The 9,898-nt window shown below is 35.5% G+C and overlaps 1 protein-coding gene across 1 annotated transcript in view; it reads right to left on the bottom strand.

Moving 5' to 3' along the window:
- Positions 1–730: 730 nt before the first annotated feature.
- The window catches only part of Vbp1 (VHL binding protein 1), a 41,357-nt gene continuing 32,189 nt past the window's right edge, over positions 731–9,898 (bottom strand). Inside the window, exons 5-6 of the mRNA XM_010625174.3 lie at positions 7,520–7,658; positions 731–2,264 (exon numbers count right to left, since the gene is read on the bottom strand). Coding sequence (XP_010623476.1) covers positions 2,194–2,264; positions 7,520–7,658 — 210 coding nt within the window. The 3' untranslated portion in view covers positions 731–2,193. The remainder of the gene's footprint in view (positions 2,265–7,519; positions 7,659–9,898) is intronic.

Raw genomic sequence — 9,898 nt, 5'->3', positions numbered from 1 at the left:
AATATAAACTGAATTAGAGTAGATTAAAACTTCATGTACAACTCAAATGTCTTATAGGAGAATGACAGTGTGTTACGGCTCATTCATGAGGATACCACAATCAAACTACTAAAATGATGTTAATAGCATTATATAAAAAGCAAATTTCATGTTAAAGGAAGTATAAATTTAAGGAAAATTTTTAATTGTCTTTTAAAATCTATACATAGAAAAAGAAATGGAAGACATATAAAGGGAGACTGCAATTGGAACTGAAACACTGTTTCTTCCTTTTTTCTAAATATTATCAAATGACATTTGTTTTACAACAGAAAATAAACCATTATAATAAAAACAATCTGACAGAAAAAAGATTTAAGTATCTTTCACTTAATTATCCATTCTTCACACACATTGGACTTATAAATTTGTTGAACAATACACTTAATTTTTGTCCTGTAAATCTTTTAGATAAGGAGTTTTATTTCTTCATATTCATGTTACCTAAAGATTCATATTTACATCTTCATAGACTTTTAAGATAAATATATTCAGAGAAAATCATTCCTGATCTAACAGGGACATTTTATACTAACATACTTACCATAATAAAGTTTGGGGAGAAACAGCACTTATAATAACTCAATATGTTCATAAATCTCAAATTCTAAAATATGGGAATTTAAAATTATGAAAGATAAACTGAATCAAAGAACTTTAGTATTTTTCAGATTAACCTCTTAATTGCTAGCTTAACTGTATTCCTTCCAAAGTGATTTTATACTGTTTCTACATATGTCAAAAGCTCTTAGAATATGCTAGGTATGTGCAGGTAAATAAATTTTACAAATATGTGAAAAGACATTGTTAACTTTATAAAGATGGTTGTAGTCTCAATATTTTTGTCATCCCATAATTTAGATGTTGAAATCCTAACCTCTAGAGTGATGGTACTAGGACATAGGACCTTTGGGAAGTGAGCCCTCATGAATGGCATTAGTGCCCGTAAAGATGAGGCCCAAGGGAGTTCCCTAGTCTCTTCCATCATGTGAAGACACAGCAAGAAGGTGCTATGAACCACACAGTAAACCTCACCACACACTGTATCTATCAGCACCTTGATCTTGGACTTCCCAACTTCCAAAACTATGAGAAATAAATACCTGTTGTTTCTCAGCTACCCAATCTATGGTATTCTATTACAGCCACCCAAACAGATTAAAACAAGAGTAATTATGAAAAAAGTCTCACATGCCAGTTTCAACATCACTATTTTGTTTTAATAACATGAAATACAAGTACAAAACATTGTACAAGTATACTTTTTACTACATGGAGATAGAATAATAATACATTTGTGTTTTTACTCAAATCTGTATTACCCAGTACTTGCCACTGTACCAACGACTTTCCAGAGGGATTTTTTTTTTACTATTCCTATGCAGGTTTATCATGAATAAAAAGGCTCCTAATTCTTTTCAACCATTACAGATTTACATTTATCTTAATATTACTGTTAGAGAACTGTTAAGAAATATAAAATCACCTTAGCTAAGGATTTCGACTGTGCAGTACTATTTCACATTGGCTATGATCTCCCTTATGCCGGCATGGGAAAGACATTGTGCACTTATTTGGTGTTAGAAGTGCTATAGCCCTCTTATTGTGTAGGAAGGCAAATCAGCATTTTCTGAAAAGTTCAGAATATCATAGTAGTTATTGGTCAAGCAGTAACTCACGAAACCCCATCGACAGAAGACAACAGCAACAGAGGACTATAAAGTCCTACAAGTACTAAAAAAATAAGTTTACAAATACTAAAACTGTCTGTCTTTTCTACCTCTAAAATGATTTAACCACGTAAGTCAGTAAGAAGTAAAGTGTGCTAATGCCCAGCATTCAGCTTCCATAGCATACATCAGTTTTCCACCAATTTCAGTTAAGAGTTGCCTTTATAACAGACAGTCAAAAAAAAAGATGAAAACAGTATTAATTTTGCTTGGAAATGTGAAAAAATACTGTTAATTTCATAAAATATTTGAAACGAACTGTTTTGATAAATAAATAAAATGGTGTTTATCTTTTTTAAGTTTCAAACATTCTTGCTGCTAAAAAAAAATCATTAAAGTTATGTCAATCTTTAAGGAAAAATGCTGGGGAATTTAAAGTTACACGTTTGGAAAACTGAACCACATTTTTAATTGCCAGCTAATATTATGCTTTTTTCTTGGTAGAATCGTCTTTGCTTCTTCTTTTGACATCCCAATTATAAACTCTGGCCATATCTGCAAGAACTGTTAAAGAAAATGCAAATGCAACTCTAAAGATAACATGCAATGACAAAGTGTCACGAATAAAAAATGCAGAAATCATACACATACAAATACTGGTAACAACTAGTACTGCCAGCCACCTTGAGTTATCAATTGCTAAGAAAAGACTGGAATGAAATTCTACCAAAACTAAGTCAAAATTTCCAATCAATAATTGTTCAGCATAGTCAACTAAGGTATTTTTAATAAATATGCACTTTTTTTTTTTAGACACTGTTACTATGTTGTCCAGGATGCCCTGGAACTTGTGGGCTCAAGTGGTTCTCCTGCCTCAGCATCCCAAGTAGCTGGGAATATAGGATGTGCGGCCATGCCTGGCTCAACAGTTTTAAAGATAAGTCCCTCATCCATAAAATTTCAAAGATCACTCAACTCATATTCTGCCATACAATATTTACAATTAGTACAAATATCAATGACGCTATCCTTACACTCCCTTTGGTTTAAGAGGCCATTCATTCGTTAAGCATCTACTGTGTTCAGACCAGGTACTCTACAAAGCCTTGAATAAGACAGGTGAAGTCTTCCTCTCATGGAGCTCAGACTCGATCAGATTGGCAGATATATCAAATACTAGGCGCCCTAGCTTTCTCTGGTGTCTGTATACCACCTACCTTTTCCAGCACGAGGAGTAATGTAGAGCACTTCTCTAAGCTTGTAGGACTCACTTTAGATGATGTCCTTTCTTTTGGTTCCTGGAACTAAGTCACTATTTTTCTCTCACATTGCACATCTTTCCACAAACACCAGCCTCCCAGGTCCTTGTCACCTCACACTTTGTCATTATCAGTTAGGTGATGGTCCCTGCACTTGGCCTCAAACAGGCCTGTCTTCTCTCACTCGGGCAATGAGCACTTACCATATTCTACAAGCTGGAGAAGAAACTTTAAATTGCTCCTATACTTGAAGAACTCAGGCAAGGAAAACAAAAAGCTATTTGCAAAGCACTAAGTAAGCACAGAAGAACAACAATCCTGAAGAGGTTAGGAAATGAAAGGAATGTTTAGATATTTGAACTGAGGTAGGAAGAACAAAGGAATATCCCCAAGTGAAAAAGGGGAAATCATTCCAGGTAGGAAGAACACAATGCAGAAATGCAAAAGCCATGCTGACTGCAATTATCTGGAACCTACAGTATACTAGAGAAGAGCCAGGGCAGGAAACGGTCATGGCATGAGGCAAGACTGGCCAGGGACACTTGAGTGCCTATCTGTATAACTTACACGCAACAAGTAACTTGAAATGTCAAAACCAGAAGACTAAAAATAAGATACATGATTTAGTAACCTCATGCTAGAGGTAGTGTGAAGGACATATAGAAAACTACTAAGTGCATGTTCTGGAGGATATAACTAGAGTAACAGCAATATGAAGAGATATATGAGGGAAAATTGACAAGACCCAGTGATAGGTTTACTCTTGGTAGTGAGGAAGAGAAGTTTGAAGGATAACCCCTGGTGTTTATACTGAGTGACCAAGAGCAACTAGAGAAAGACAGAGAGAAAAACGAAGACGTGTTAAGGAGGCTGGTTTCAACATGCCTTCCCAACTTCTTGACCAGAATACCTCACTTCACCTTTTCACTCTGCTGATATAAATTGTACATGACCACTAAGTTTCATCTTCTCAACAAAGGCCTCCCTGACCTAACTCCCGCCCACAAATGGTCGTCCCAAACTTTAAACTGCCTTAGGTTTGTCTATGTGAACTTAACAGTTTGCCATGCAGTTATTATTTAGCTCGTTACATGTGCAGTTTTAACAAATACATTGTAACTCGTTCCCCTCCCCAGTGATTTCCCCAGTTACAGAAACAAAGACTCCTAATAAATGCTTGCAGGATTAAACGACAATGCCAATGTGACATATGGGAACCTATGGGACACAATGAAAGGAGTCTTACGAGAGAAATTCATAGCAATAAATACTCATATTAGGAAACAGAGTGAGCTCAAATAAACAACCTAATACTGAACCTCAAGCTTCTAGAAAAAGAGCAGAACAAACCCAAAGCTCATACAAGGGAGGAAATTATAAAGATCAAAGCAGAAATTAATGCAATGGAGACTAAGAGAATGATACAAAAAACAATGAAACAAAGAGCTGGTTCTTCCAAAGAATAAAAAAAACTAACAAACCCTTAGCCAACCTTATCAAAAAAAGGAAAGAAAAAACCCAAATCCATTCAATTAGGAATGAAAAGGGTAAAATTACCACAGACCCAGTAGAAATCCAGAGGATCATCAATACCTACTTTGGGAACATATACACCAACAGCATGGAAAACACAGAAGAAATGGGCATATTTCTAGATACATATGAATTACTACCGAAGTTGAATGAAGACCTAACAATTCTAAACAACCCAATATTAATAAAATTGAAAATGTAATTAAAAACTTACCAACTAAAAAAACACCTGGGTCCTGATGGCTTCACCACTGGATTCTATGACATTTAGAGAAGAACGACTGCCATTACTATTTAAACTCTTCAATGAAATAGAAAGGGAAGCAATATTCCTAAATTCCTGGAAGCAAGCACCACCTTGATCCCAAAAGCAGAGAAAGACCCAACTGAAAAAAGAACTATAGGCCAATCTCACTAATGAACACAGATGCAAAAATCCTCAATAAAATATTGGCAAACAGAATGCAGATCATCATCAAGAAGGTCATACAAGCTGACCAAGTGGGATTCATCTCAGGGATGCAGGGATGGTTCAACACACGTAAATCAATAAATGTAATACACTATATTAATAGAACCAAGGACAAAAACCATACGATGATCTCAACAGATGCAGACAAAGAATCTGATAAAATCTAACAAGCATTCATGATAAAAACCCCACAGAAAACTGTACTAGACGGTTTCTCTCTCAACTGGATAAAAGCCATCTATGAAAAACCAACAGCCATATCATACTAACTGGTCAAAAACTGAAATCCTTCACACTAAAGTCAGGAACAAGGCAAGGGTGTCCACTAACACCACTCCTGTTCAATATAGTTTTAGAAACATTAGCCACAGCAATTAGACAAGGGAAAGTAATAAAAGGAATAAAGGTAGGAAACAAAGAATTCAAATTATTATTTGCAGGTGACATGATACTCTATATAGAAGGCCCCAAGAACTCCAGCAAGTCTTCTAGACTTAATAACCAAATTTAGTAAAGTAGCTGGATACAAGGTCAACACACAAAAATCAATAGCTTCACTGTACACAAACAACAGAATCAATGGAAAAGGAACTGGAGAAACAACTCCCTTCACAATAACATTAAAAAAAATAGCAGAATACATAGGAATCAATCTAACAAAAGAAACCGAAGACCTCTACTCTGAAAATTATAGCACTCTGAAAAAAGAGATCGAAGAGGATATCAGAAAAGAGAAAGACATCCCTTGCTTCTGGGTAGGAAGAACCAATAGAGCGAAAATGGCCATACTTCCAAAGCTGCCCTATAGATTCAATACAAATTCCAACATCATACTTCAGACCTTGAGAAATCAATCCAAAAATTCATTTGGAATAAGAAAAGACCTAGAATAGCAAAAGTAATTCTAGGCAATAAAGACAATGTAGGGGGTACCATAATCCCCAACTTGAAACTATACTACAAAGCTACTGTGACAAAAACAGCATAGTACTGAAAAAGAAACAAACCCAAGGATCAGTAAAATCAATTAGAAGATGCAGAAACAATTCCAGACATACTCAGCCACCTCATCTTTGACAAAAGAGCCAAATACCCTCACTGGAGGAAAGACAGACTCTTTAATAAATGGTATTGTAAAAACTGGGTTTCAACTTTCCGAAGAATAAAACTAGACCTATATCTCTCACCATGCAGTAAACTAAAATCGAAATGGATTAAAGATCTAAATATTAAAACAGAAACACTAAACCTTTTAGAAGAGAGTTTAGGTAGAACTCTTGAAGACACTGGTGTAGGAAAAGATTTCATGAATAAAACGTCAGTCACATGTGAACCAGCATGAAGAATCAACAGGTGGGATCTCTTATCAAAAAGCTTCTGCACAGCAAGAGAAACACCACCAACATCATGAAGAGGCAACTCACAATGTGGGAAAAAAATTCTTACCAACTGTTCCTCAGACAAAGGTCTACTATCTAAGATACATAAAGAACTTTAAAATCAGACCTCCCAAATATAAAGACCCAATCCAAAAATGGGCATTTGAAATGAATAGACATTTCTCAGACACAGAAGTAGAAATAGCAAATAAACATATGAAAAAATGTTCAACATCACTGGTCATTCGAGAGATGCAAATGAAAACAACTCTGAGATTCCACCTCACCCCCAAAAGGATGGCTGCTATCATGAAATCTACCAATAACAAATATTGGCAGGGTCGTGTGGAAAAAGGAACCCTTCTCCACTGTTGGTGGGAGTATAGACTGGTGCAACCACTGTGGCAATCAGTGTGAAGATTCCTCAAAGAACTAGGATTAGAAGTACCATTTGACTCAGCTATTCCCCTGCTGGATATCTTCCCAAAAGAATTAAAATGAATCATATCACAGTGATATATATGTACCCATGTTTATAGTGGCACAGTTTATAATAGCTAAAAGTTGGAAACAGCCCAAAAGGCCATTAATTGGTTGCTGGATAAAGAAAATGTGATTTTTTTTTTCTAAAACGGAGCACTACTCAGCCATAAAGAATGAGAAACTAGAGACATTTATAGCTAAATGGATGCACACTGAAGCCATACTCTTAAGTGAAATAAATAGAACACACATGTATAAATACCAAATAGTTTCTGTGGTATGAGAAACTGAAAGTGAAAATAAGGATCAAAATGTGTAATAGATGTGAAATAGGAAGAAAAGGTGCAAAGGGGAAGGAGAAGTGAAAGGGGTAAGGGAATTCAAAGAAAGAAAAGGAAGAAATATGAGAAAATGAAAAATAAGTAAATAAATGCTTGCAGGATTAAATTTTTTAACTGGCCATAAAGGTGTCTTCAGAAAATATTTAATAGAATACTCGTTCACCAATATGAATTTCCACACTATCACATTTCAAATTCATTAATCTGAAAACTTTATTACTTTCAAATACATTATTATTAAATCTCCAGACTCATGTTAGCCTAAAGACAGTCTACTAAAGCAATAAAAGAATCTTTAACATTTCTGCCTTCTTTCTTCTCTTGTTTTTTTAAGAAAGGATACTGACTTCTGTTGTAGTAAATTGATCTCGAAGAAAGTCAAGGTCTTCCTCAAGAGAATCAAGGTTCTTCATGGCAGTTGATAAATTCTTTTCCAACAAAGCCTGAGCTTCATCAACATCATACTCAAGCATTACATTAGCCTGAAGAGAGAAAGTCATGACAATTACTCAACATTTACACAGTACTTAATAGGGTACAGCAGGTGCCTTCAAACTAACTGCCCTCATGTCAAATACAGCCTGCTGCCTTATCTTTCCTGTCACAGAGGCAGAGCTAAAAATTTAGGGTAAAGACTTTGTGGTCTATAAAAACAAAACAAACCCAAGTAGGTACTACTTCGGCCTTTCAGAATGAGTCTACTGAACCCTGGGTTAGAGTATACACACACACACACACACACATACACACACACTCACACACACACACACACATACATTTATATCATTTAATCCTCACTAACAACCCTAGTGAGGCAGTTTTCTTTTTTTATAGTTAAGAGAATGGAGGCTTAGAGTCATCAGGTTGCCTACACTCCCACAGTTTGTAAATAAATGAAATAATCAGACCAAAAAGTGAGAGACTCAGGATAAAAACGAATGTTTAGATATAAAAAACCTATTTTTCTGACATAGATTTAATGTAATCCCAATCAAAATATCAACGGCATTCCTCATAGAGAAAAAAAATCCTAAAATTTATAGGGAACCAGAAGAGATCCAGAATAGCAAAAGCAATCCTAGGAATCTAGAGCAAAGCAGAAGGCAATGTAATCCTGGATCTCAAGTTACATTACAAAACTACAAAGATAAAAAGAGAATGGTATTGGCACAAAAACAGATATGCAAATCAATGGGACAGAATAGAGGACACAGAAACAGCCTAGGTACTTTCAGCCACCACAGGGGCCAAAAACATATTCTCTACCTTAGTGGTGGCAAACCTATGGCACATGTTGGTTTTCTTTTAAAACAAAGGATGTTAATGTATGAGTTTGTTATTTTTTTCCTAAACTAAAACCTCAGTATTCAGCTTTAATTGCATTGTCAGCACTTTGTGATAAATAAGTAGGTTTTGGGTGACAGTTTGGATGCTTATCTCTAAAAGGCCCACTCATCTCTAAAAGGTTCGTCATCATTGCCCTAGAAGCAAGATAGCCTCTGTCAAACAGGGATAAGAAAACTGGCTATCCACACGCAGAAGAACAAATGTAATCCTATCTCTCAACATAAATCAAAATAGACCAAAGACCTGGATATCAAAACAGAAAACAATCTGCTGGAAGATAAAATAGGTCAAACTCCTAAAGACATAGGCATAAGTAAGGGCATTTTGTCAGGTTTGTTTGTTTTCTGAGACAAGGTCTCATGATACAGTTTAGGCTGGCCTTGAACGCACTATGTACCCCAGGCTAGCCTCAAACTTGTGGCAATCCTCCTGCCTAAACTTCCCAAGTGCTGAGATTACAGATGTGTACCACCACACTCAGCAGTAAGGCTATTTTGAACAGAGCCCCGACTGCAAAGAAATAATAAGAATCAAAAACTGGGATTATATCAAATTAAAAAGCTTCTTCTGTATATAGCAAAAGAAACAAACAGAGTGAGACAAACTACAGAATGGGAAAAAATTTGCCAGCTGTTCCACAGACAGAGGAATCGTATCTAGACTATATAAACAACTAAAAAAAACTAAGATTCCCCCAAAATAAAAGACCCAATCAAAATATGGATAAGTGAAACAAACAGACACTTCTCAGAAGTACAAATGGCCAATTAAATACATGAAAAATGTTCAATATCACTGGTCAATAGAGGAATGAAAATTAAAACAATTGAGATTCCATCTTATCCTAGAAAGAACAGCCATCATCAGAAAGTTAAACAATAACAAACGTTGGTGAGGTTGTAGAAAAAAAGGAGTCCTTCTACATTATTGGCAGGAATGTGAACTAGTACAACCAGTATGGAAATCTGTATGGAGATTCCTCAAACTGAGAAGACCAGAAACTCCATTCTACCCAGCTATTCCCTTTCTAGGAATATTCCCAAAAGAGTTAAAAATATATTACAGTGATCTATGCATACCTATGTTTGCAGCAGCATAATTCATAATAGCTAAATCTTGGAAGCAACCTATATATACACGAACAGATAAACAGATGAAAAAGAAATATTTGAGAGATTCCTCAAACTGAGAAGACCAGAAACTCCATTCTACCCAGCTATTCCCTTTCTAGGAATATTCCCAAAAGAGTTAAAAATATATTACAGTGATCTATGCATACCTATGTTTGCAGCAGCATAATTCATAATAGCTAAATCTTGGAAGCAACCTATATATACACGAACAGATAAACAGATGAAAAAGAAATATTTGAGAG

The sequence above is a fragment of the Fukomys damarensis genome, unplaced genomic scaffold (genome assembly GCF_012274545.1).
Source record: "Fukomys damarensis isolate Sample0158 unplaced genomic scaffold, DMR_v1.0_HiC HiC_scaffold_39, whole genome shotgun sequence".
Lineage (NCBI taxonomy): Eukaryota > Metazoa > Chordata > Mammalia > Rodentia > Bathyergidae > Fukomys > Fukomys damarensis.
This window is presented reverse-complemented; position numbering and strand designations above follow the sequence as displayed.